At 43.8% G+C, this 27039-nt stretch overlaps 1 protein-coding gene across 8 annotated transcripts; it reads right to left on the reverse strand.

Annotated features, from left to right (window-relative positions):
* Positions 1-140: 140 nt before the first annotated feature.
* arhgef11 (Rho guanine nucleotide exchange factor (GEF) 11) lies at positions 141-24898 on the reverse strand. Of its 8 annotated transcripts, none has more exons than XM_082527669.1 (44): positions 24256-24898; positions 23113-23310; positions 22644-22676; positions 20956-20970; positions 20560-20651; positions 20354-20458; positions 19271-19320; positions 19117-19174; positions 18833-19032; positions 18652-18723; positions 18322-18429; positions 17818-17866; positions 17181-17218; positions 16973-17065; positions 16262-16330; positions 16046-16150; positions 15599-15697; positions 15402-15444; positions 14125-14221; positions 13888-14010; positions 13362-13385; positions 13120-13246; positions 12135-12228; positions 11779-11808; positions 11424-11550; positions 11083-11286; positions 10822-10869; positions 10375-10523; positions 10100-10240; positions 9552-9628; positions 9336-9461; positions 7867-7984; positions 7631-7779; positions 7455-7530; positions 7192-7374; positions 7009-7090; positions 6825-6905; positions 6414-6469; positions 6184-6324; positions 5817-6044; positions 5365-5478; positions 4915-5222; positions 3655-3787; positions 141-3545 (listed from the first exon to the last, which is right to left on the reverse strand). In XM_082527669.1, the coding sequence occupies exons 2-44, from the start codon at positions 23145-23147 to the stop codon at positions 3496-3498; spliced, it is 4350 nt and encodes a 1449-aa protein (XP_082383795.1). In that variant the 5' UTR covers positions 23148-23310; positions 24256-24898; the 3' UTR covers positions 141-3495. The 8 variants fall into 8 exon arrangements, with proteins under 8 accessions (XP_082383795.1, XP_082383796.1, XP_082383798.1 ...); XM_082527670.1 differs by having other exon boundaries at positions 24185-24898; XM_082527672.1 differs by lacking the exon at positions 22644-22676 and having other exon boundaries at positions 23113-24898.
* Positions 24899-27039: the final 2141 nt, after the last annotated feature.

Raw genomic sequence — 27039 nt, forward strand, 5'->3', positions numbered from 1 at the left:
ATGCCAGGAAAATATTTATAACTGATGACTAAGGTGGCTGATGTGCAGATACAGGAGAGGTCGAAGTTTAGAGAGAAGAAAAACAAAACAAGGCGGCACAACAAAATATATTTGAATCAAAGAGTCACAATGCACGCCAGTCCTCTTTAACCAGTTTCTTTTTTTAATCTCACAAAACACATGAATCTGAGACATGAGCTCTTTTTTCCTTCTGTGCAGCTAACAATCTCACCAATTTTAAAAACAAAGGAGAAGAAAATAATTTATACATCATTTTTTTATATCTACAAAAATAAAATCAAATACAATGACTAACGCTTTACAGAAAAAAAAATTAACGTATATAAAACAAGTGGGTTGATCTCTATATTACATGTGAACAAGATTTCTTCTTTTTAAAAAAAGACACAAAAATAAAGAATGAGATGATAGTTATTGATGTGTTTATGCATACAGTAGTTTGCACTGTGCAGGGAAGTTTTGTCTGTGCAAGTTTTTTTTTTTTCTTCTTTTTAAACAATGGAATCAATTCTAGCTTCTTTCCAGCCATTAGGGCTGCGGCGCTGACGTAAAAATGATAAGGAAATCACTAAAAGGAAAGTGTAGAGGTAGGAATTAGAAAACGCTGTGGAGGAACAAAGAGGACAGTACACCGAAAGATGTGCAGAAAAGAAAAGATTAGCATTCAACCAGCTCAGACCATTTGGTGCTTTGTGTTTGTTTTTTAATTATAAATAAAATGTAGAGTGTGAAAACTGTGTGCTGACAGCTCGATGTGAAAAGGTGTTAAAAATAGTGATTTTAAAGTTTAATAGTAATAATGTCAGTCTCTTGGTCTGAAGTGCTTGAAACTCAGCTGCCAAAATGTGAATAAAGAAAACAAAAAAACGTGTTCCCTTAAACACCTCTGGAGTTAAAAAAAAAAAAATCACTTTGGTGAAACATTTTTACATTTTAGCACAAATTTCATACAGCTGTGAAAAGAAAAATCAGCCATCCTGGCATTAAGTAGCGCTGCTTTAATCATCTCTCTTCTTTTTTTTTAAATTTGCATTTAATGTTTTGTACACGTGTGATTTGACAGTCACACGTTCTCCTACACAGTGTTGGTGGCTGAAGAGCAAAAACCTTCCACTGGGCAGTGAAACATCCGTTCAAATGGCAGAATCTGACAGTGCGAACGACTGAATCTGCTCCTGGTTTTGATCAGTTTAGTGTTAGGATTAGTTATGGAGCTTGTAATCAGGGTTACTCACTCCTCAGTTAGTATTTGAAACCAGCTCAAATCAAATTCAGCGCAGTGTGTTTCTGCCCAGCGCGATGAGCATTAAAGAGGCAAAAAACAAAAAAACAAACAAACAAAAAAAAAAAACACTTAAACTGCTATTTAGTTGCAGTTTAAAATACACATTTTGTCCTGCCGTGTATTAGAATTAGTACCAGACAGATGTAGTTTGAGAGAAAAAGGACAGAATAGAGAAAAATCACTTGGCTTTAGTGTCAGTCATTGCTGGTTAGATGTGCCTCAAACAAGGCGTTCAACAAAAAATTTGAATGTCAGTAGCAATAAAACAATCCTAAATATGTTCCCAAAAATAGTTAAAGGAACGGCCTGACTTCTGGGAAACACACCTCGATGTGTAGACCATCACCAGTCTCACGTATGTGCTTTGAATACAGAACTTAAGCTAACAGCTAGCCAGCTTAGCTTAGCATGAGGACTTGAAAGAGCCAGTCTGGCTCCTCCCAGAAGCAACAAACCCACCTGCTAAGCTCAGTGAGAACAGAGTAGGTAATAATCCAAATAGTTCACAGTGTGCTAACTAGAGAGCACCACATATCCCATTTACTATATCTGCAAACCAGGTAGCGCCCACTAAGTCCAGACTGAGTGTTTCCAGTTGTGAAAATATCCCGTTGTGCGCTACATGTGAGAAAAGGCAAACTAATTTGGACAACGATCCTGACTTGATTCTCCCAATGCTGTGCTGAGTTCAGATGTGAAAATTGGCTCTTGGAGGTGCTAGCAGGTGGGTTTGCTTACTTTTGGTCAAGCCCAGCTTCCAGTTTTGATGCTAAGCTCCGCTAACCACCTGCTAAGGCAACGAAACTGAGTGTTTTCCCATAAAATGTCAGAAGGTTCTTACAAAGCTTTTAATCTTCCACAATTTCAAAGTGGATGTGTGCTTGGAGTGGGGGTGGAGCGCAGTCGTTTTCATGGCTTAGTGTAGGCCTGGGAGGATATAAACACTACTTATGGGTTTAATATTAAATGGGTAGAAGTTGCTGGTTCGCAGTATTCACCGTGGTGGGTCACTACACATATACACAAAACACTAGAGAGGGATGCACAGTTAAACCCTAAAGTGTAGACAGGCGACGCCAGTCTGGTTATTTGGCAACAGGTTCTTGGTGAAAATTCAAGTTTCTTAAGTTTGAATCATCCCAGGTTTGAGTCTCACCTCAACATACTGTAAATCTCCCCAAAACGTTCCAACAGCTGTACACGGTCGAGCAACTGCATGAATCCGCTGAGCACGTAAGAACCGCTGAGATCCCTGTGCGCCCCTGAAGCGGCGCTGAAAATAAATCCTGCCAGCATTTTCAGTAGTAAACAGCGTAGTACTGTTTCCAAAATACAAAAATGTGAAACATGTTGCACTGATGAAAGCCTTCCTGTTGCTTCAAAGAAGGCGTGTGAACGAAATGAATTAAGAGTTTCTTCCACAGTCGGTGTAGGAGATGAATGAGAGTTCGGCTATGCTCGTGTGTGTGTTTCCTTACCCAGTGCAAATAACCTGAATTATATAGACACAGTCCTTCGGCCGAGGTGGCAGGTGAAGTCGGTGTAAAGCAAACAGCGAAGGGGGAGGGGGAGGGAGACCCCATCAGGAGGCAGTCTCAGCCCTCCACCCCACCCTCCCTAAATGAAGCCTGAATCCTTCAGTCCCTGATCTGTCCGCTGTAGAGGACGTACATGACAGACAGGTGCGTTGTGGGTAAAGTGCTGGGGTGACGGGTCCCTCTGATTTTTTTTTTTCTTCTTCTTTAAATTAACATTTAAACATTTTTGCTGCTCTGTTCCTTCAACCAGTTCTCCAAAAGCATTACATGAACACTTCTTTCCTTCACAAATATCCAAACTTGCTCACATTTCCACTTTCAATTTTTCCAACTTCTCTCTTCCACAGTCAACTTGTCTTCTGCTTTTTTCTTCCTTTCCTTCGTATTTATTCCTCAACTTCCGTGGACTCCGTTCATTCTGCGCTTACTGAGCTCAGAAACCTCGATGAGTCAGTTCACCTTCCTGTTATATCAGGGCAACAGAAACAAAGAAATGGTGACGGGCTTTTTGATGTTCTGCGCCACAGGCTGGTGCACACGGGGCTGATGGGTGAGTGGAACCGGGTCTAAGGGGAAGCCCCAAAGTGGATAGCTACGTCAGACTGCCAATCAAGATTGAGCGACTGCAAATGGATTTACCATGCAGCCGCATCAGAATCCAGTCGACAGGATTTTGGGCTCCGCAGGTCTGCTCTCTTTGCCTGGTGTGATTGAAGGATGAAAGCATTAATTAGTAGCACAAGAGGAGAAGTTGCTATCATCGGCCAACAATATGTAAGAGTTCAAGCTGCAAATTCAGTGCGTGCTCACCATCTCCTGAGCTACGATCCAGAGACGGCGTCCTGGAGACGGTTGCCGAGCGACACTGCTGGTCCTCAGACTCCTGACTGATGGAGGACTCTCTGAGAGTTTCCAGAAGCTTATAGTGGGCCTTCTCTATCTCCTGCAAAGGAGTTAACAGTTTTAGGAAACACACTTATTTCTGGTATGTGAACGCTGGCTAGCAAGGGAAAGTCTGTGAGCATCCAAGGGTAGACCAAACTGTTCTCCACGGGGTCTCCTGACTCTTTCACGTCTGTCACGTGTTCAGGGTGAACCTGCTCTCATCTGTGAGGAGAACAGGCCACCAAATGCTAACTGGCACACGGCTGTGAGCACAGGTCCTACTAATGGTGCTTTTATGCTTTCTGTTCTCTCCCTATTGCATGGCTGTGTGTGACAAAACTGACACCAGTGTACGATCATGTCGGTTTTTAACCACCGTTTAAATGACGGCTCAGTAAAGCAGCTCAGAGATCGTCAGATTGCGCAGCGGGATATGCTGCAACAGTTTCAAAAATATGAGACTTCTCTTCCACTTTCAGTGCTTATGTGGTGATGCTGTGTGAGTGGCGACACCTATCTTTCAGGAGAATACTGCAGCTGCTTACTGCGCCTTAACGGTGAGCAAAAATAGAAGTAACTGTGTGATGACACCGTCTGTTTACAACAATCAAAGCGACAGACTCGGTGGGTATCCTGGGACGTTGAAGGACGTTGGGCCCTTGAGTCTCTGCAATACAGTCTGACTAAAGTTTGGTCACAAACCTCCACCTGAGTGACCTACTAGAGGTCATTATGCAGGAGTCCTTTCACCCTAACCAGCCGTCCTCATGTAACAGCGTACCTCCTGCCATCTCCTCCACACCTTCAGACTGTGCTGGGAGACACAGTTAACGATCTTTGAGGAGCTACACTATCTGTGCACCGGACACAATCTAAGGCTATAACAGGTGTCCTGTCATCACCTTCATTCGCACCAAAGCTAATGAAACCTATTCACAATGATGTATGTTTCTTTACTGGACAGACTGAAGATTAACTGTGATGATTATGCACATTTTTCCCTCTCTTCAGATTCTTGTTTCTCAAAAGTTTCTTAAAGCATTTAATATCTAATCTTCTGCTGTTACTCAGGTCTAATAACCACACACTGAACATGGTCGGGGGTGTGGAGTTGCCAGTTGGCACAGACAGAAAACCAGCTTGCGCCGGCGGCTCTTTTGTTGCCATCTTTTCCACAAAACTCACCTTCAGGTGGCGCAACTTGGTCATCAGCTCCTCAATCGTGTGAAAAATCTCATCCACGTTTCTGATTACGTGAGTGTGTTGCGCAGCCTGCAAATGGCCTGTTTCTTTTTCCTGTTCTAGTTGCATAGTCTCTGATTGGTTGGCCTCCGGGCAGCGGGCTGCCGGCTCTTCTTCCATCTGCGTCTGTGGCAACGTCATTTCCTCTACAGGTGGAGGGAAGTGGCTGGCGGTGGGTGTAGGGGGGTCGTTGAGATCTTCAGTCACGCTCTCGCCCTGTTCTATGGGCATGACCAGGTAGAAGGTATTTCCTGAATCGCAGAGGTGTAACAAAACAAGAAGTGTTTTAGTGAATGAACAGAGAGTAAAATCAACACCGCTAACATCAGATGTTATATTCTTTATTACACCTATAAAAAAACTAGAGCTGTGGACCAGGTCGGTCAGCATTACCCTGCTTTTTGGCCTCGCTTCTTGACTTGGATGACTGATTGGAGGGGAGGGTGACATCATCAGTGATGTCTTCAGCGACAGAAGAAGAAGAAGGAGGAGGACCCGCAACCACAGCTACGCACACAGAGGATAGACTTGTGACAAAAGAGGAGTGCACTGAAAGGTGTAAAGGAGTGAAGAGTTGAACTAAAGCAACCAGTGTGCCGTCACGTTCTCAACAGCGAGAAGATAAAGTGCGTGAGAGAGAAGACATGCAAAGGACGGCGGCCATTATTCACACCCAGATGTCATATAAGCAGATGACAGTGACCACGTGTCACCTCATTGGGGGAAAAAGGTGCAAATTATAGCTTAAGATGTTTAATTATCTGAGAATTTAGTGCAATCGTGAGTGAGCGGCTGCTGAAAAAAATCATGAAAAAACGGGTGCTCGGCAGCCAGGCTGTGTTTACCTTTCCTCACAACCTGAGGTTTGGGTGCTTTTGCAAGCAGCAGCTCTTCTGGCTCCGCCTCCCATTCATCGGTGCAGCAGCTGAGGACCGTCTCCAGAGACTCCGGTCGCTGCCTCTCTGTGAATGAGTTGCTTTCAGCGGCCGTCTCATTGGTGGGTGTATCATCTGAATCGTGGCTCCAACAGTCCTCTCCGAAATCTTGTAATATGAGCTGCCGCAGGGTTTCAACTGTAAATTTTTTTTAAAAGGGATGAATTTTGGATTAGCGATGATTCAGGTTTAAAGGTTTGATTTCTTTCTTTTCTACTTTTTATGTTCCACAATCAGAAGAAACAGAATCCAACGTAAAATACTCGGAGGCTCTCACCATCTTGCAGAGCGGCCTCCGCCACGCCTTGTCCTTTGAGCAAAGCTTCCGATTGGTCCACAGGCGTACTGTGGGAGATCGCGGGCTCGTCGCTGTTGGAATGAGTCTCCGTGGAGTCTGACTGCTCCGTCATCGAGTTATCTGGGAGAAAGCGAAGTTGGAGAAAGCTTTTTAAAACATCTGCAGAATGTTTACAGATCTGAGGCCGACGATCGCGGCGTGGTCATTACCTCCGTAGGCATTGCTGCCAGTTGAGACGGGGGAAGAACTGCGTAGACTCGGGGACCTGGAGGAAGAATAAAGAGTATGACGCATATTTTTGGATTAAAAATAAACAGATCAAAAGAACATACAGATCATCATATTGTGTTTAAAACAAGGATGTCAAACATAAGGCTTGCGGGCCAGAATCAGCCCACCAAAGACTCCAATCCTGCCAGTCGGACTGTTTTGGAACATGTGAACTCTGCACTTTTAAGTTTGGTAAAGTTTGACAGCTTTTCCTGCTTAAACATGACCACTCATGCGACAATAACATAAATAAGTGATAGTTACATAATTAAATGACAGAAAAGTTCAATTTTTTCACTGTCTAATCAGGACATTTCATCAAAGAAATGATTCAAATCAAATCTACTCACGACATGGGTATCGAGCTGTGATTCATCAGAGGTGACGATCCGCCGGCGGCAGAGATGGCCTTTTCCAGTAAATCTTTCCAGCTGTTTAACAAGAAGAAGTTAAGACATTTTAAATTAAGTGAAGAGTGCAGCACAGCACAGGTTTCCTCAGGTAAATGTGAATGAATCAAAGAAAAGAGCTTACGTCTCCTTCTTGGATGTTGTTGCAGCCACCAGCTCATAGATCTGCATATCTGTGGTGCTGATGATGTAAAGAGCTTTCTTGTCTAAAGAAAACAGAAATAAAAAATAAAATTAGTAAAAAAAAAGGTAATTAAATATTATTTTAAAATTACAAAAACAGAGAAACAAAAGGCTGCGAGCGTACCTGTAGCTACCGGGCGAACAAGCAGCGACGCCAGGTTCACTAGAGGGCTGAAAGAGGTCTTGCTGTCACCGCTGCCTCCCCCGCCTCCACCCAATCTGCTGGAATGATTTCGCAGCTGTAGGCGGTCGTCTGGGCCCTTCTGAAGGAGGACGAGGCAGTCTGACAGCAGCAGCGCTTGGATCTCTGACAGAGGAATGCAGATATTTGTGGTTAGAAGGCCTGAAACTAAACTGATGAGACATAATGACCACAGCGATGCTCACCTATCAGCTTTTCTTTGTTAACTTTCCAGGTGAGAGGACCTTCATGGATCATTCTCTTCGTGGTGAGGTCCACATTCTGCGTGAAACAAGAACGAAGCGAAACATTTACAGATCAAAAATGAATCGTTGTCATTTAAAAATCAGAAGAAAAATAAAGTTTTAAACTTGTACGCCACCTTGAACTGAGGAGCAGCATCCAGCCTGCACTGGTACTCGCTGAGGCGCTGCCGGTGCTCCGATTCCCTAACGTCCTCATTGACGCTCTGCAGTATCCCTCGGCAACACGCGTGCGCTCGCTGGAGCAAGGGCAAATCTGATGAGCCCGCTAAAATCAACAAAAACAAATAAGATCATGGTTCCTAGCAACAGCTCAGTTTGTGGTCAGGGTTATGTTGGATCTGCTTTTCCTCACCTTCTGTGTATTTAACGATTTTGTCCAGCAGCAGCGGGTACTTGGTGAGTCTCTGCATCTCTGACACCAGCAGGTCTTTGAGCTGTAACCTGCGGCAGTGAGGACTCGCCTCACACTCCTGAACAAATAAAACAACGCGGTCATGTTTAAACACAACTATACGCTTTATTACACCTATGACACATATACACGGTATAATAACTATCCTGTACACAGAACTATTTAGTGCACCCTCGAATATCACAGATATAAAGCGATTAATAACAACTGTTCCTCAACACAAATCAGTCACCAATCATCCAATCACACGGAAGCAACTCAGTCAGGATGACCTACTGAAGCTCAAACTGATTTAAGGGACTGTGAACATCTGGTTCCTTTGGACCCTCAGTACAAACTGATCATTTAAACACCACAGGCTGCCTCGTCCACGTCCATCCCTTTATGACCACGGTGTACCTATTTTCTGATGGATGCTTCCAGCAGGACAACAAGTCATGTCACAAAGCTTGAATCATCTCAAACTGGCTTCTTGAACATGAGTTTACTGCACTCAAATGACATCCAGTCACCACATCACAGTTCAACAGAGCAGCTTTAAGTGGAAGAACAAACTGCAGCAACTACGTCATGCTGTCATGTCAATACAGATCAAAATCTCGGAGAAATGTTTCCAGCACCTTATTGAATCTGTGGCACGACGAATTAAAGCAGCTCTGAAGGCCAACCTGAAACTAGCAAGGTATACCTAATAAAGTGGCCGCTGTGTTTTTGATGATAATGACAGAGCATGTTTGCTTCCTGAAAAATTAACTGGAAAATGCAAAGATTTCACACAAAGACATAAAAAGAAAGCAGAAAGATCAGCAGCCAGATAAAAACCTGCATGTGCACCACTGCAGCTGCGGCCACAGACACGACCTCCTGCTCGCTGCTTTCTCACTGTGGTAAAACAACGAAGGCTTGCTTCAGACTAAGACGGCGTCCTGTACGTTCGGTGTGAACTTGCTCAGGATTAGCACAGTGAATGTATAATCCCGGCAGGAAAGCACAGATGTGGGAGTGTGAAGATGCAGGGCTTCACGAGAGCAAAGGATGTTGGGAAAAACTACATTTAAATCATAAGAGCCTAACGGCGGCTACAGAACTTCTAAGATTCCTCTGTAAGGAGTGTTATAACATAACAATACCCAACAGGAAAGCTTGAATTCATGTCCTCTCACGAAGCAAAAAATAGAGAGACTATGAGCTGAGACAGTGAAAAAGAAAACGCAGCTGGGAGGAAGCAAAACTCTAGAAATGATGCAACACTGACCTCCTGTGTGCCAAAAGAGACCATGTCATTAAAATGATGTGTTCACTGCATAAAGCTTTAATAAGCACAAGGAGCATCAAAGTGTGTGTTGCATGAATATTTTACATGTTTTGTCAGAGGCTGTGTGTGTGTGTGTGTGTGTGTGTGTGTGTACCTGGATAATGTGAGCGAAGCGAGGGTCTTTACGCTGTTTGCTCTTAATGAGCTCGAGAGCCTGAGACTGCTGGCAGCACAGCTGGGACGCTTGTTCCTGAAACTCGTCTCCGGCTGCCCCTTCAAACTACAAACACACACAAACTGTAAACACACTGAATATGGAGCACGAAAACATGTTTCTACTTGCCATCGAGACGGGAGGAGCAAAACAAACCCTGGTCAGCATCACATCCCCGATGTCCTGAACAATCGGCGATTCTCTTCGCTTCTTCATCGCCTCACACAGACTCGCTGCAAACGAGAGACACAAAAGCAACAAAGAACATCAAAGCCTGGAAATGTTTAAATTAATCATGAAAACAACACACGGGGTATTTTTAAGAATCAGGACAAAGCTTCCCCTTAGTGAGGGAGTACAGTGGTCTAACACCGAGTGTCTACATGGCTCGAAATAAAGGCTCAGCAAACATAAAGAAAAGCTGCTGTTTACCTAGCAACACAGAGCAGTGAACACAAAGCAACTCAAAGTACAACACATCGGGTGTGCAAACAGACACAGCAGGACAGCAAAGGGCTCTTAAAAAGGGAGGATTTCCATTTACACAGGATACGTTTCATATTTAACTCATCTAACTAATATGAAGACATCCAAACATCAATCTTTATTCCATTTTCTTGCTTGTATTGATTAAAATGTCACAACCAGGCCTGTGTATAAACACTTTCACAGGCCTTTAGCAGCTATGGTGGACAAACACTGACCGTGGAGCTCGTAGACTTGAGGCAAGTTGGGGAAGATGCAGGCCAGCTCGTCAGAGTTCAGGACAGTCCTCATCTTCTGATAGAAAACCTGGTCCAGGACCCGTAAGGTTCGCAGGTGGGACACCTCAGTGGTGAACAGCTCTGAACAGGATGAGGCCACATGAGGAAAGAGGAAAGGGTCATACTACCTCGCATATGTGAGAGATGTGTATTAGGAAATAAAAGCAAATTAAAACCTGCTGATTGTACTGAGAATTAAATGCTGTAGCTCTTACCGTATATGACAGCCTGTCTATCCACCTCACTGGGGCTGAGTGTTGCAAGGAGCTGAGGGGTAACAGTCTCCTGCCAGGTCTTACTATCCATCACGTCATCCTCCAGCGCTGCAGCATCGGGTAGCAGGGCCAGCGGCGACTCCACGCTCCTACACGGGGATCCAGAAACACGGGTGGATGAGGCGGACCGACGTGTACCCGCAGAGAGATGGAGCGATGGGTAGACAGCAGTGGCGGACGACACACGAAGAGACAAACAGAAAATAATCAGCCGTGAATCCACGATCATCTCTGTAACTCCATGTCTAAATAGTTCTTTTAACATGTACAGGACTGTAAGATGATCAAAGTAAAAATTTTCCTGCTTGTGAACCCAACTTCATCTTCAAATGTCCATATCTTTATTCCTTTGCCCTGTCCATCTACTGTGACAACAGCTTAACTCACCTGCGTCTAGACCGAGGGGTGTATGGGGGTGTAGGGTTCTCTAGAGACCTGAGTTTGAGAGAGTGGAGAGAAAGACGGCACTAGGTGAAAACCTATAATTCTCAGGGTCAAATCAGGGGCAAAAAACTTTATTTACATGTGCTTCAGGGGATCAAAAGTCTCTCCTTCAAATAAAGTGACCTCAGCTCCTGCCTTAAGGCTGCTAAGGTGCGTGTGTTGGTGTTTGAGCACCCCGACAGGTCTGGCTTGGTCAATCTTTACCGTGCAGAGTTGCTGGATGCAGAGGACGAGGCGCTGTGCTGCAGAGGCCTCAGGCCTGGCCCGTCCCTCTCATCCGCGCAGTCCTCCATGTCCACATCGCTACGAGAGCGGGGCACAGACTCGGCTCCTGAGGTGCCGCCCCGCCGTCGCCCTTCTCCCTGAGCCTTTAGTGACTCGCTGCGAGCCAGGCGAACTGGTAGAGGGCTGGTGGGGACAGAGCGCACAAAGCAAACCCAAAAGGCTAAATCAGTTTAACCACTTCCAACAAAAACAATAAAGCAAAGTCTGCTTCACTCAGTTGCTGCCAGCTGGCTGTGAACTTATACTGCAGGCGCAGCTACCTGTCCATTTCATCCCCGAGGCTGCTGGAGGAGAGTCTTTGCGGGTCAGCGCCGTCGCTGACTTCCTCGCCGGTCTCGGTGCTATTCTCAAACTGCTGAATGATGTTCCGCACGCTGCCAGGCCGGACTGCCAATACAAACGTTACTCATTACTTTAATGGTATAATAAAATAACATTCCTTTCTTTTGCCCACACACACACACACACACACACACACACACACACACACACACTACAAGGAGAAACGGTTGATGAAAAAACAAAAACAAAATTCAAATCCATGACCAGGTATGATTCTTAAAATTAAATTTGCACAAAAGGGTAAAATTAAAAGTGAAATTATAAGTGAAGTACCTTCGGTGGGTGACAGCGGGACATGGAATGCTACAAAATCAAAGCGAGCCAAACAGAAACAACAATAAAAATCAGAATAATGACACAATGAAAATCCCATAAATCAACGCATGAAACCAGGAAAAATCAATTAAAAGGCGAACAAAGGACAAAAAGGAATCAATAGAAGCAGAATGAGTGAGAGGGTCACGTGTGTCAGCATGCTGCTGTTTGTTGTGTGTCAGCGAACCATCAGCTGACACTGACAGGAGCCGTTATTAGACAATGTCGAGAGACCGCAGGAAGCATGACCATGAGCCGGGCCTGGATGATGATTTAAAAAGCTTCTTCTAAAGTGTTTGTGCTGTTTCATTTACTGGACTGGGATGTGGTCCGGGGTTTGCCGATGTACTTCAGGATGGGATTTCTCTTTTTATCCTCTCCATCTTTTTCCTTCTTGGTACCGCTCAGCTGTGGAGAGGAGGTCTGAGTTCAGTCACTGAGATCGAGTGCAACAAACAACACAACTTTTAAGAGAGAAAATTGGAAAACACACAGTCACATCAAAATGAATATCATGCAATCAATGCAGAGAAACTGGCCACTTTGTTAGGTACACCTGTTCAACAGCTCGATAACACAAATTAGCCAATCATACGTCAGCAACTCAGTACATTTAGGCAGGTAAACATAGTCGGGACCTGCTGAAGTTTGAGCTGAGCTTCAGAATGAGAAAGAAAGGCTGCTCTTTGTTTTGACTACCAGTGAGCTGCAGTTCATCGGGCAAAAGTCCCTCAGTGATGGGTCAGAGGTCAGAGGAGAATGAGTGAGCTGATAGGAAGGCCAGAGTAATTTAGATAACGACTCATTATAACTAAGATATGAAGAAGAACATATCTAAATGCACAACTCTTTCAAAGCTTGAAGCAGATGGGCTACAGCAGCAGAAGACCACACCTGGTGTCACTCCTGTCTGCTGCAACATCTGGATGATCTCAATTTGGCATAAACAAAAGCATGGATCCATCCTGCCTTGTATTAACTGTTCAGCTGGTGGTGTAATGGTGTGGGGGGATATTGTCGTGACAATGACTTGAATGTCAATGAATGTCAACATGGACCAAAATCTTTGAGGAATGTTTCCAGCACCTTATTGAATCTGTGCCATGATGAATTAAAGCAGCTCTGAAGGCAAAAGGGAGTCCAACATGGTAGCAGTAGGGTGTACCTAATACTGTGGTAGAAAATCACAGGCCGGGTCCTTTTCACTTTCTCCAAGTTTGTTTGTTCTTTAAGACGCCGTCACATTAATGATTACAGCTGCAGAAGGTGACAAGATAAAAGGCAAGTTTCCATTCTTACCTTCTTGGACTTTAAGAAAGTGATCCACTTGTCCTTCTCTGTGGTCAGGCCGGGGAAGACCTTGGAGTCTCTAGGCTTGATCCCAGAATGACGCAGGTAGAGGATCACAGCTGAAGCCAGAGGAGAACTGAAGGAGAGGAGTGAAGAGCAGAGACCAGAAAAGAAGGTTTGAAGAATTAGGAAATTTCTAATGCAGGTGTAGCTGTTATATTTCACTCCAACAGGCGAGCCTCTTCTTTTACCTTCTGTCCTCCTCGTGCTTTGATCTGCAGCAGGAAGACAAAGAGACATAAAAAGGTTGTTAACTCCCTCCACGACAAAAATCCCTTTTCCAAAGAACTCCTCAAACTTAAATCCACTTTATTCAGGTGCAAATAAGAACGCAAGAAACCGCACCGAGCCACAGTCATGTGACGGGAAGCAGCTTCTGTGTGTGTATAACGTGAGAGGAGGAAATGTCATGTGGTTTTTCCAGAGTTTGTGGCCGGGATGAATGACCTTTGTCATGATAGCTTTACTGATATGTAATAACAGTTTTATTGGACGCCGAACAACTGACGGCGTCGCTAGGGAAACCTGGCTCAGTCTGTGTGTGCGCGTGTGGTGAGAGCACGAGTAAATAAACTTAATTGGACACAGCAACACAGACACAGAAAGCTGAATCAGCCGATCAAACAAAAACAAACCGCTGCCTTCACTTTGAACTCGATGTGGTTTAAACTTTACAGTTTAGGGCTAAAATACCACGATAAATGCAGACAGACTCACAGTATTTCCCACAGGGCGGTGACTTGTTTGTCCACCACCTGTTTCTCTTTCACAGTGTCTCCATCAAGGTGCTGCAGGTCTCCTTCTCCAAACAGAGAACCGAGACCCATCATCTGCTTGTTCCTGTTGAAACACACGGACACGAGGTTAATGTAACCCTCTGAGAAACTCTTCTTCGGATTTAAAAAAATTTTTTTCCACTGAATAAACAAACAAAATGAATCCTCTGTGATGTACCTGTAGTCTTGCAGCTGGTCCTGGATTTCTGGCAGCACAAGCTGCTGCAGCTCAGACAGAGGTCCCCGGATGTCCTCCTGAGCATGAAGTCGATTTTCTTATGAGACAATGGACATAATAGCAAAGGGTACAGTTAGTCAGCAGGAAAAATAAAACTAATATTTTTAATAATAATAATAATGATATTGATAATAATAATAAATAACATGTTTGCTTTGACAGAATAACATGAACCTTTAAATTTGATGACTACTATCCATTTACTCTAGCTACTCTCAAACTGTTTGGCAGGCTCCACCTTGTGGGCAAAAGATGCACTGCATTGGTGGATCACTGGGGGAAGAGAGACACACTGGCCACTTTATTAGGTACATGTTGCTGCTACCATGTTGGACCCCTTTTTTCCATTAAAAACTGCTTTAATTCTTCATGGCACAGATTTATCAAAGAGCTGGAAACATTCCTCTGAGATTTTGGTCCACAGTGAAATGATGTCCACAGAGACTCATCAGACCAGGCCACATCCAGTCCAGTCTTCTCAAGTCCAATTTTGTTGAGTTTGCATGAATTACAGTCAGAGTTTGCTGTTCTCCCATTGCAATCTTCTGCTGATGCGCTGTGTGTTCAGAGATGCTCTTCTGCAAACCCTGATTATAATGAGTGGTTATTTGCATTACTGTTGCTTTCCCATTACCTCAAAACCGCCCGGCTGCTCTCCTCTGTCATCATGCATCAAAAAGGCATTTTCACTCTCTTTTTCAGACCAGTGTCTGTGAACCCTAAAGATGGCTGTGTGGGAAAATCCCAGCAGATCAGCATTTTTAGAACAGCCCATCTGGCTCCGACAACCACACCACACTCAAAGTCACTTAAACCTTCCTGTGCTGCTCAGTTTGAACTTCAGCAGGTCATCTTAACCATGTCTACATGCCTAAATGTGTTCACTTCCTGGCATGCGAATGGCTAATTTGATATTTGCATTAATAACAGTTGAGCAGGCATTCCTAATAACATTTCCCACATCTGGCACTGAGCAGGAAGTGGGTAGGCGACATGAGGCAGGAATGGCGCTCACTGAGTTGCTGTGAATTCACTGCCTGCACAATTCTTACATCACACAAACATGATGCTACAGTTTGAAGACCTTCATTTCGCCAATTTACCTTAATGAAATGTGGTAAAGGTTGACTTTTGGAGGCTTTTTCACAAAACAAAAAATTCTGTATATGACTGGATACATCAACACAAACATGAACACGCGCTTTTAGTTCACTTACCGATATCAGCAAGATACTCCTCTCGTACTTTAATCTTCAGGGGCTGTAACCAAAAACACACATGTTTTCTTTCTTACAGTTACTCTATGGTAAAAATATAGAGTCAGTCCTTTTTAACCGAAGCACACACGATAATTGTGGTACCATCATCACCAGTCAGTTAATACAGGGATAACAGGATTAGACTCATTACATACAGCATCTGGTTCCAGGAACAGGGAGCAGATCTGAGGTGCAAGAGTGCGGGCATCTTTAGGAAGGGAGCCGAGGTAAGCCTCCACAGACAGGTAGAACAGCTGATGCAGAAACACAGAAAACAACCATGAAAGTAAGAAATCAAACACAGACATGCACGTGCGTTTGTGTAACTTAGTGCTGACATGCACCAATTTAATTGAAATATACATAAGATTCTGGATTGTCAGAAACATTTTGAACTACTAAAATTGGAGGCCTTGAATAAAAAGCTAAACTGTATTGCCACAAATATTTGCTTATCTGCCTTCACACGCATATGAACTCGAGTGTCGTCCCACACTTAACCTCCTCTTAAAGTCTGAAACATGACATAACTGCAATAAAATTCAAATTTTGGGAAAATGGGGAGTTTACTGAACCTTGTGCAAAAGATAATATAAACTGACCAGAGGGTTGGGATCCAGAAGCTGGGTAAAGACATATCTCATGAACACTGCCATGTGTGCTGGTCGTGCCTTTAACAGCTCAATATCTTGGTATGGACCGTCCATCTGAGAGAAAGACGGGAAAAATATGAAGGGATGCTCAACTGGTGGAAAATGTACAAAAAAAGAAGAGACATCTTCCAAAAAAAAAAAATTATATCCATCTATCTATGTCACCTCATTAAATGCATAGCCGTCATATTCTTCATCTTCCTCCTCGGGCCCGATGATCTGAGCCTTTCCACCCTTAAACAGACACACACAGATTTCAGAAAACGGAAAATACTTTGGAAAACACACATGTGCATTTTAATTCACATAATTCATGTGCAGGGATCGATATAAATAATGAATATATTCATGCTGAAAAATGATCTCAGCGACTGTCTGGTGCATTTGAAAGGAAAGGGCAAATCAAAGTGCCACACGGCAGAAACAGGCAGGAAGCGACAGCCTGAATGTCTGAGAAGGAAAGCAGCCGTTGCCTTGAAGGGTCGGCGTGTCACAGTGAACCATGCAGAACATGCAGGTACGAACGCAGACTCCCAGTACAGACTGGAAATGTTGTGTAATACAGCATCGTCTCCTCAGTTACTGACTCTGCTCTATAAAAGTGATTAATAACATTCAGCCTGGTTTGGTAACAATCACATGACACCACTAAATCGGAAATTTCCAAAGTGATACATTAACGTGGTGCCCTTTCTCCGTCTCCCTCTCTCACTTTCTTTTTTTCTTTTCGACCTGCATGCCCTCCTACCACTCCAGTACACATTTATCTTAATCGTGTGATGATGATCCTCTGATTCTTTCAGTCATTAGTCCTGTGTGCCTCCAGCAGCAGAAAGAGGAAAAAGTCTTTGCAGTGAATATGTGCATCAATCTCACCAAATCAGATAAGGTGGATATGTCGGACGTCTGGCGCCGGTGCAGGGGGGTCCTGAAGGAAAATGAGGGGGAGGAGTGGGGACTCTCAAAGGCCTGGGGAGGAGGACGAGGAGAAGGAGGGAATGAAGAAGGACGAGCGGGACGGGATGAGTGCACATGCACAAGCACACACAAACAAGCTTATTAAAAGAGAGATTGTGGCGCCTACCTCCATGTCTCCTTCACTGGAGTCTATTGATTGTCGCCCTGTGAAAGCAAAGAATCAATTGAAACCGATTATGAAGCAACCAAATCTATCATTAAAGTTTTTAGTGAATAAAGCTTAAAAGACACAAAGTGCTGTGCAAAAGACCAGCTTCACACCATGACAGAGCCTCCACTGTGTTTTATAGATGACTAAGGACCCTCACCTCACTGGATTCTTAATGGCACGACTTTAAGACACCGCTCATCTACTCTAGAAACGTTTTTTAATGACTCACTGCACACAACGCGAAGAATCGCCAAGTTTCCGGCTAATATCTTTATGGGACTCAAACTGTGTTATCTTTGTCACTTTTAGTTAGGTTCAGTTTACAGTTAGTTTCCTTTTTCATTCTTAACACAGCTTATTTGTTAAGTAGCTTAAAAAAAATAAACATTCCTCTGAAAATGGTCAGGTACAAGGACTGGACTGAAGATGAGTGAAAAAGCAGACAAGTCCAAATAGAAGCTCTGAAAGACTTTCAGAAAGCCTGTTGCTCAACTCCTCTTTAAAAAAAGAAAGAAGAAAGATGACGCGTGGCTCGAGACTTTTAAACAGCAGTGTATATTGTGAAGCTTTACAAAGACCCACAGATACAAACCTTCTCCTGCTATGAAGTAGCCTGTGACAGATTCTGACCTCGTTCCCTCCTACGAACCAAAAATAAAGCGAGTTAAATGGATTTGAAGCACAAGCTTTAAACAGAAGTTACGCTTGTTTATTACCTTTATGATAGAATTAATTCATTTTTGGGGATCAATCAGGGTTTGCAGGATAGGAATTAAAGTCTTTCATGAGAGCAATACTGCACAGTTAGAGCAGCAAATCAATTTAAAAGAATGACATTGTTTTATGTCCCTGATGCAAATGGAAAAAAGCACCAAGCATGTTAGTCAGATCGTTCTGTTTGATGTTTCCCCTGAAAACATTTTTTTTTAACTTAACTGAATTTATCTGGTCATGTTGCCTTTCTAGTAATATGGTTTGTTCTTTTTATTGTGTCTTAGTGTATGCTCTGTCCTAGTAAGATCATTAAGTGAATGTTACAGGAGCTTTTCAGCGATTACAGAAACTGTAATAGAGTAAAACAGCCGGGTTGCCTCACCACATCTTGCTGAATCTTGACTCTGACTTGGTGAGCTCTCCTCTTGGCGCTTTCAATTCGCTCCTCCAGCAATGGCGACGGGTTCCTCAGCTGCTCATCCATCAAGTCCTGCAAATCAAGTCAGTCTCCGTCTGGTTATAAACAGCAGATTTTATCCACACAACTTTATCTTAACTAGTATTCCAAAAGCAAAACAGGCCAAAGGAGCTTAAAAAAATATTTATTCAAGTACACGGTGATAACGGGAGACAGCATGCACTAGATTTTTCTGCAACACGGGCAGCTCACTGATATGTATCGATAAACAAATAGCACAGGTGGCATGGATACCTGCAGCTCGGCCTCTTCCTGCTCCAGCATTTTCCTGAGTATCTGAGTCGCATGTTTTTGTACTTGTGGGTCCTAAAAAATGAGTGTGACACACAAAAAAAACCCCTGTAAATCACTGACGTTTACTCTGCTGGTAAGTAAGCTTTACCGACTAGATATCAGTCCTGAAAGTTTCATGTACTTGTAGTGGTTTGGGTCCTGTGATCCTTTGGGAGGGGGTGCTGCTCAGTCCAGAGGGCAAGGGTGGAGGTGGAGGAGGTGCAGCCTCCCCAGCCAGAGATGATCTTTGATTAAGAGTGTGATCAGTGGCGAGGGGCTCTAAGGGCAAGGAGGTGGTTGATGGAGACGGCCCTTGTAGTGTAAGTGCGACGTAAGATCCAGCTTTGAAATGATAAATGATAAAAGAATGAGGTTAAAACAAGAAAAGCAAAAACATGTAACCACTAAAGCCAAACATATACTCACATTTTATGAGCTTTACCACCTCTTGATGGGACATGGAGGCAACCAACGAGCCGTTCACCTGAGCAGAAAGAGAGACAGAATCAGTAATGTTACTATTGAATAGGAACAAAAAGCACAGATTCCCACATTCAGTGACATGGAAAGCAGTACAAACCTTTATGATTCTGTCCCCTTCTTGGACACCAGCCTTCACTGCTGCTCCACCTGAAGAGCATCCATACAAACATACATTCAAACTCATGCAAAGGATAAAGGACGATTTAACTCACACATAGTCAGCACGGCTGTAATCCGTCACCAACCAGAGCACGTGGGTCAGACTGCATTTGAACAAGCGTTCTTTACAGTGATGACTCGTAGAAATCCACGGTGACATGCCTCACTCACACAAAGTCATACAAACACTGTTCTTCCATCTATCAAAAATTCAATCACATTCACTCTGATAAGCGAATCAGAGAGCACCTCGTGGTTCCAAGGATACTTTGCCGTCCTTGGAGCTGAGCTACTGCCGCCGTTAAGCCCGAAGTGGTGTTACAACAATAGAACTACTGATTGCTGCTGGCATATTAGCAAATGAGATGGTGTTATTTGTTGTATCGCATTCATTTAATGCTAGTTAATGTTCACAGATGGGAAACTGGATTCTGTAAACACAATCCTGGCGAGTTTACGGTCTCAGTCACTCGTTTTGGGTCATCATAACAGGATGGCTGTAGCTCAGGTCATGTACTAATCATAAAGGCTGGTGGTTTGATCCCTGCTCCAGTCTGCATGCCAAACATCCTTGGGCAAGATACTAACCCCAAGTTGCTCTTGGGCGTGAATGTGAGTAAATATTAGCCTGAAAACACTTAAGCATAGAAAAAAGCCCACTTATGAATGGGTGGGGCTGTGGCATGTTGCATAACGTGTTTGAGTGTGTGAGAAGGACTCAGTTTACCATACTGAACAACAAATCTTCACTAAATTACGTTTAAAAAGGGCAATTATCTGCAGTATTATCTGCTCACTCATTGGCTAACAACATGTCAATCACAAGCTGTTAGCCAGTGAGGGTGCTGTTTCACAGTCAGACCCGCCTCTACTCCTCTCTGGGTTTTGCAACTAAGGTGAGGTTGGCAACGATGCTCAATGAGCCTTTTAAAACCCAAAAGGTGATGTAATTGCACCTGCGTTCACCTTTTAACACTGTCTACGTTTCTATGACAACGCAGGCGCAGCATCTCTGTCTCACCTGGTCGGACATTCTGTACCAGCTTCACTCTCTCTCCACACACGGTGAAGCCGAAGCCCAGCTGGTCCTTTTGCACGACCACACATCTGTGCACAAGTCCAGTGCCTGGGGAGAAGAAGAAGAAGCCGTAATGAGCGGCGGGGTGACATTAAATGAAACAAGAATATAACGGCAACTAAAAATAACCCATCATAAGTCGCAGTTACCTGTACTGTCAGAAATGATTTCTGCCGTTGGCTCTCTCTGCTGAGGGCCAGAGGATTTACGCTCCGAGTCCCCAATTGTCAAACTGTTGATCCTGGATTTGGAAGACGAGAAACAGAAAGAGACTTTAGTATGGCATGATACTGAACAGGCCAATTTAGGAAACGCTCTGGGAGGGACAAGGAAGCTCTGAAGGGAATAAATGAAAAACATGAGGGTCAGTGGAGGAGAAATCAAAAGTCAGAGAACAGGCCAAAAAGCTTAGCCAGGAATGCAGAAAATGAAGGGAGAAAAGGCGATTCAATGGAGGCACACGGTTATATTTGCTGTGGTATTAACAGTAATAAGTGTATGAATAGCAGAGAAGAGACAAGATAGCAGTTGACAGGAAAACTCACCAAGCGGCAAAAGGGCTGAAAGCGAAGCATGACAGGAAAGAAGGAAGAAACAGAGAAGGGGGGAAGAAGCAGAAAGTCAGAATAAAGAATAAGACGGAGAAAACAACAGAGAGAAACAGACTGAGGGAGAGGGCAGGCTGCTTAAACCATCACTATGCCCTTCAGACTATTACAGACTGTAAACACTGAAAGCAGCCATGACTTCAAGGAATATATTTATATGAAGGGGTGTGATGGAAGGTTGAAGGGAATAATTCAAACAAAGGTCATTTTAAATCCAAAGAAATGTGCTGTGATCAGGACAGATAGAGCTCCTCACATAGGCAAGTAGCACTGAAACGATCAGTTACTTAAGGGTTAGGTGATCAGAAAACAGAAACAAAAGAAATCTGAACGAAAAACTTATCTTGAGAATCTCTCTAATTCTCAAATCAAAGTGGTTTTGGCTACTCAAATGTGGAACAGCTTTGTTTTAAACTGCGACAGTCTGCAGCAGACGGCAAAAATCACCAACATCTCGGCTGCTACACTGCAGTTCATGTCCTTCCAGAAGCCTTTTGCTTTGTTTTCCTACTCTGAGTAGTTTCACTTGAACACTTTAATTTCACTCAGTGGTTTACATCCTTCCAACCATGCTCTTCTGTTTATCCAATTCAGGGGGGCTGGAGCCTATCCCAGGTATTACAGGGCTCTGGTACATCTATCCTGGGCAAAGTAGCTCACCCCGGACCAACGTGCCTTAGGAGACACTATCAGCATAACCTTGACAAACAAAGGAGTTGCTGAGATGATTCGGGTACCTGAACAGGATCCTTCCTGTTAAGGTGTTCCAGGAGTGCTCTACCAGGAGGATGTCCCTGGGTAGTCCCATGGACAGATTACATCTCTTGGCTGGTGTGGAAACACCTCAGTGTTCACTCAGATGAGCTACAGGAGGTGGTTGGGCTTCTCTGCTTAGGCTGCTGCCTTGTGATATGGCCCCAGATAAGCGGTAGAAAATGGATGGATGGATATTTAAATGCACCAACTATGCACATGCACCACATGGTGGACTTCAAATAAGGATAGCATAAATGATATTCGGCTGTGGTGTCTCCAGCTGTCTGTGTACGTGTCCATGACCACGAGTATAATCGAGGCTTAAGCTACCCAGTAATGCAAGTTCACTCCATACCTGACAAATTAAGAGTAGGAACCCTCTCAATTTCTGGTGTTTGATTTGAGACTTCTGCAATTAATCTACGTAGCACCTACACAGGTGGTGAACACCATTGCCATCATTTAAACCTGCATGCGTTGGTCAATGGTCACATGTAGTTATATCTCCAGGGTCATGAACATTGGGGCTGTAGGTTAGATTGAGGGGTATCAGAAGGGTTAGCTCTTATGACATAGGCATAGCACAGAGCTATACTTGCAGCAGCGGCTTTGACAAAACGGCAGTATTTAGATAAAGATGTCAAAGTGTTTCTTTATCACTTAAAATTAAGTGTTCATGTAAGGATCGTGCACGTAACGAGGTCATAAAATGTTTTTTTTCTTGTATTTTGGGTTCCTAATGTCTCCAAAGCACTGTGAAAAAAAACAAGCAGCCAACCGCTGAGAAATCTGCTGCCACAGCTGTACAATCTGTAGGCTTCACTAACCCCCAAACCCTGACATGAGCGACCACCGGGCAGCTGTCCTACCTGAACAGTTGGTTGTCTGTCTTATTGGCTGCCCTGCCGTCACATGACACACACAAAGACACAGCAGTGGGAGGTAATGGGCACGTGCAAATCGGGGAAAACAGTATACAGCAGGAGAAAGAGGAAAGACACATGATAAACAACAAAGATGCATCACAAAGACGATCACACAGTGCAGGGATATATGGTGAAAGTGGTGACATTAACAAACAAGACGGGGTGCACTACATCCAGTGTTTTATTAGAGGAGATGCAGATTGAATGACATAAATGAACATTATTGTGCAATCTTTTGCTTTTTTTCCTGAAGTCAACAAGCCGTCTGAGCTGTTCTTCCGGTGGCCTCACTGCACATCCATCAGATAAAAACAATGCTCACCTGGGAATACCACATTTTTTTAGCGAGGCGTAAAGAGGCATACCTTTACCCACATAAACTGTCTGGGTGTAGCGGATGTGAGGCTCCTACCTGTCCAGCGTGGAGGTGGGTTGGCGGAGACTCATATCTGCAGCCTTTATAGACACTCCTCTGCTTCCTGGTGTGGGATTCAAAGCTGTCACTGGGCTGCTTTTGTTATCACCACCATGATCTCCGTTTCCTCTTCAACTATCAGTCCGTACAATGAGCCTTTCTGTTGCGCTTTGATCAGATCTCCACGCTACAGGGCTGCGGGTTTAGATCAGACACAGTGCTCTTCATGTTTCACACCAGTGGTTCCAGTTTTAGGCTCAGTAGGATTTAAAGGAAAGTGCTGCTAAAACTATAAACGCTCAAATCTCCCCAGGGTTTGTCTTCACCCCTTTACATTAGTGGTTAAAATTAAATACAGATCGTTGGTGGCTTGGTGCTGAGGTCTCACATTAGTGGCAAATGGATAGAGGACAACCTACTTCCACAAAGATCATCAATCATGAATGAATGGGCTGATATGTCTGGCTATGCTCCAGGAGGTCAACAACATCCCATTTTTGGGTTTTTTGTTGCTGTTTTTTGTTTTTGTCTGTGTCAGGTTTAAAGTAACTGCTTCAACATGGATAAATAACGTTCAGAGGATTAACTGGATATTCGGTGATTACGTGCAGTTAAAAGAAATACTAATGCGAACCTGACACTCACTTGACTCAGACTTGTTTACATGTGGAGGCTTCAGCAGAGATCCCAGACTAAATAACCCCATTCAAATGAGTACTGCTCATTCACTTTGCTTTCACTGATAATGCTTAAAAATAATAAAGCCACCACAAAGTGAATATGATATGATCTGTAGTGATGTACATGTGGCTATCTAGTGCAAATTACTCAATACACAAGTATCAAACTGCGTGTATTAGTGAAACAAAAAAAAAAATATATATATATATATACACGTTTACAAACAGCCTTATCACTCACCCGAGCTAGCTGTAAGCTACAGAAAACAGTCTGTTTTTCTTAACAATGTAAACAACAGCAAAACCAAAACGCTACAAATGGCTTTGCATTAACGCTACTGTCTAACTAAAGGGCTAGCCGATTAGCAGATTACTGGGTATTGGCTCACCCCGCAGATGGAGCTTATATACAAGTAAGCACAGCAAAGAAAGAAAGCGAAAGGTGATCTCCACCGTTCACCTGTGGCTTTGTGTAATTAGCTGACTTGAAGATGATTGCAGCGGCCTGCTAATTGCAGCTAGCGTTAGCTCGGTGAAGTCAGCTCTACGAATCGGCCTCTTTCAACCAGCGGCATGGCGTTGTGTCTCACGCAGAACCGAAGCGCTGCGTGCCCGGCTTTCACCTGCCGAGCCTCCGAGCTAGTTTGCTAACCGGCTATATCTGCAAGACGAAAGACCGGCATGACTTTAGCTGCATGTGAGCAGGTGGATATCACAATGAGAAAGGAAAGGGGAGGGGAGTCAATGCAAGCCCCGGCTTGTTATATCCAGCAGTCTTGTTTTCGTGCAAATTCACACGCAGAGTTGCATATTAGCTAGTTAGCGAGAAGGCAAAGCGATTCCAGTAAGAGCTCCTCCTCAGGTCTTCTTTCCAAATACACAGCGGTTACAGCAGAATCTGCTTCCCTCTCGTGGTCTGCCACAAAAACCCGGATTTAATTAATAATCGTCGTAGCATATGTTTATCTCCTCTCCAAAGTCCTTGACATTAAGCTGTATGCTGTGCTGTTATCTTGCTGTCTTGTCTGGCTGCTGATCCACCACCATATCCTCAAGGATCACACGACGTACACACAGAGCGTAAACAGCGCCCTCGTTTGGTCAGGGTTGTGTACTACAACCGGACAGTAACCAGACAGGATAAGTTTGAATTGCATCCGTTTATGGAAAGATTTTTATTTTTTTTTAAATAAAAATATATTTTTAAATAATTGACATAAATATTTATTTTTTCCGTCGCTATCACTCTAGCTTGTTTGTGCCACAGATTTTATGAAACATATTTTCATAAAAAATAAATATCATCATATTTAACAAATTATGGAAAATATATTTTTTCATGTTTCGTTATATTTCTTTCAATGATTTTTCTTTCCCGTGAGCAAGTCAAGGTATTGGAATCATATCACAAAATTTTGAGTTATGCATGCTTTGGTTCAGTAGCAGGTACGGTGGGTTTTTTAGTAGTAGACAATATGTGAGTGACCTATGGACAGAAACTGTACAGATGTCTGGTTGTTTTGGCCTGATGTGCTCTGTAGCGCCTAGAGGGGAGCAGTTGGAACAGCTTGTGTCCAGCGTGTCATTGGTTTGCAATGTAGTCCCGCATGAAGTGCAAGTTGGCACCAATGAATTTTTGACTTTCCGTTGTAGACCATTGTAGTCCTGTGGCTGATCCAAACCAGTAATGGATGAGCAGAGATCAAACTGGATTATTGCAGAGTAGAACTGGATCAACAGCTCCTGAGCCAGGCTGACCTTTAAGCTGGTGCAGGAAGTCTATCCTCTGCTCTGTCCTCACTTAAGATCCTGGGAGACTGTGGATCCCAGAAATCTGAAGAATTTTACAGCACACACAGTACCGTTCAACCCCACATCTTTATGCACGCTCATCACCATCCTCGATGAGTCTAATGACATGTCATCTGTGAACTTCACGATTTTACCAGACGGGTCTTCTGAGGTTTGCTTATTGGGAGGAGAGGAGAGAGGAGGACACAACCCTGGGAGGCCCCTGGTGATTTTCTGGATGCTTGATGTGATTCTTTCCAGCCTCACTTACTGCTTCCTCTCTGTGAAATTCCACTCAGGAGTCTTGACATTTCTACTCAGAAGTAACTAGAAAATTCGAGATAGTAATACTGTGGGGTTATTGTGTCAGAATTTTGACACAAAATGACATAACTCACACTTTTGACCTATCGCTGCCGGTTGATTTAATTATTCATTTAGTTATTTATTTATTTACTGGCAGTAAGCTTCCACGCCCATCCAGCAGCGCTACACAACTAAGCATCTCTAGTGAGGAGCACGACATGCCAGTAATGACCTTCTTATTTGTTCCTTTATTGAGTTATAAGCCATCCCCGAGAAGAGGTTTTAGCACTTTACCAAATACGGCAGTGTGGGGCGTGGGCAGCAGCGGTTTTTGACACGGGCGACACGGGCGGTTGCCCGGGGCGGCATCACGGGCATCGGCAAAAAAAAAAAAAAATGCTCGTACTCACATCGGGAATGGCATAGGCACCGATCGGTTTTCTATCGCCCATTTGCTGGGAGTAAGGGCGTCCTCCGTTTGCGAGGTGCGCCTGCTGCTTGCGGCACAGGGAGGAGAGGGCGGGGCGGCGGGGGATTCTCTGGCTGGCTGGAGCAGCATCTAATAAACAACTCGCAAAATAAAACAAAATAAAAACAACAAACACTAAAACAGCGGACATTATGATACAGACTTATAATTTGCACCGACGTTTTTTCGAAATTCTACACGCGAAAAGTGAGCGTGAGAGCCCTCGGTGCGCCTGCTCGCTGCTGAAGTCAAAGTAAACTTTATTGTCATCTCCACTACATACAGTCCAGTATATAGAGAGACGAGACCACGAGGCTCCAGTTACAGCAGTGCAAGTAAACAAACAATAAATATAAGAAGCGTAAGAAAATAAATCTACACTGCAGTTTGGTGATTTAAAGTCTCCCACACAACCTGTTGACAGGGGAGAGGGGCCGGCTGCTTCATAATGTTGTAAATCCAAGCCCATTATGTATTCATGATTTGAATCCTGGGTTGTGCGAAATCACAGAAATAAACCCTATAAAGTGAATAATATGTGAACTGAAGTGTAGGTCTATTAGGTTATGTTGTGGCGATCCTCAGGTTGGGGGATTTGTCTTCATACTGGAGTGCAAAATTAACACCAATGGAAGATGGACAAGAAAAGTTCAAAGCCATCAGGTCCTCAGTTTAGAA

The sequence above is a fragment of the Aulonocara stuartgranti genome (genome assembly GCF_965226115.1).
Source record: "Aulonocara stuartgranti genome assembly, chromosome: 3".
In the NCBI taxonomy this organism is placed as follows: Eukaryota; Metazoa; Chordata; class Actinopteri; order Cichliformes; family Cichlidae; genus Aulonocara; species Aulonocara stuartgranti.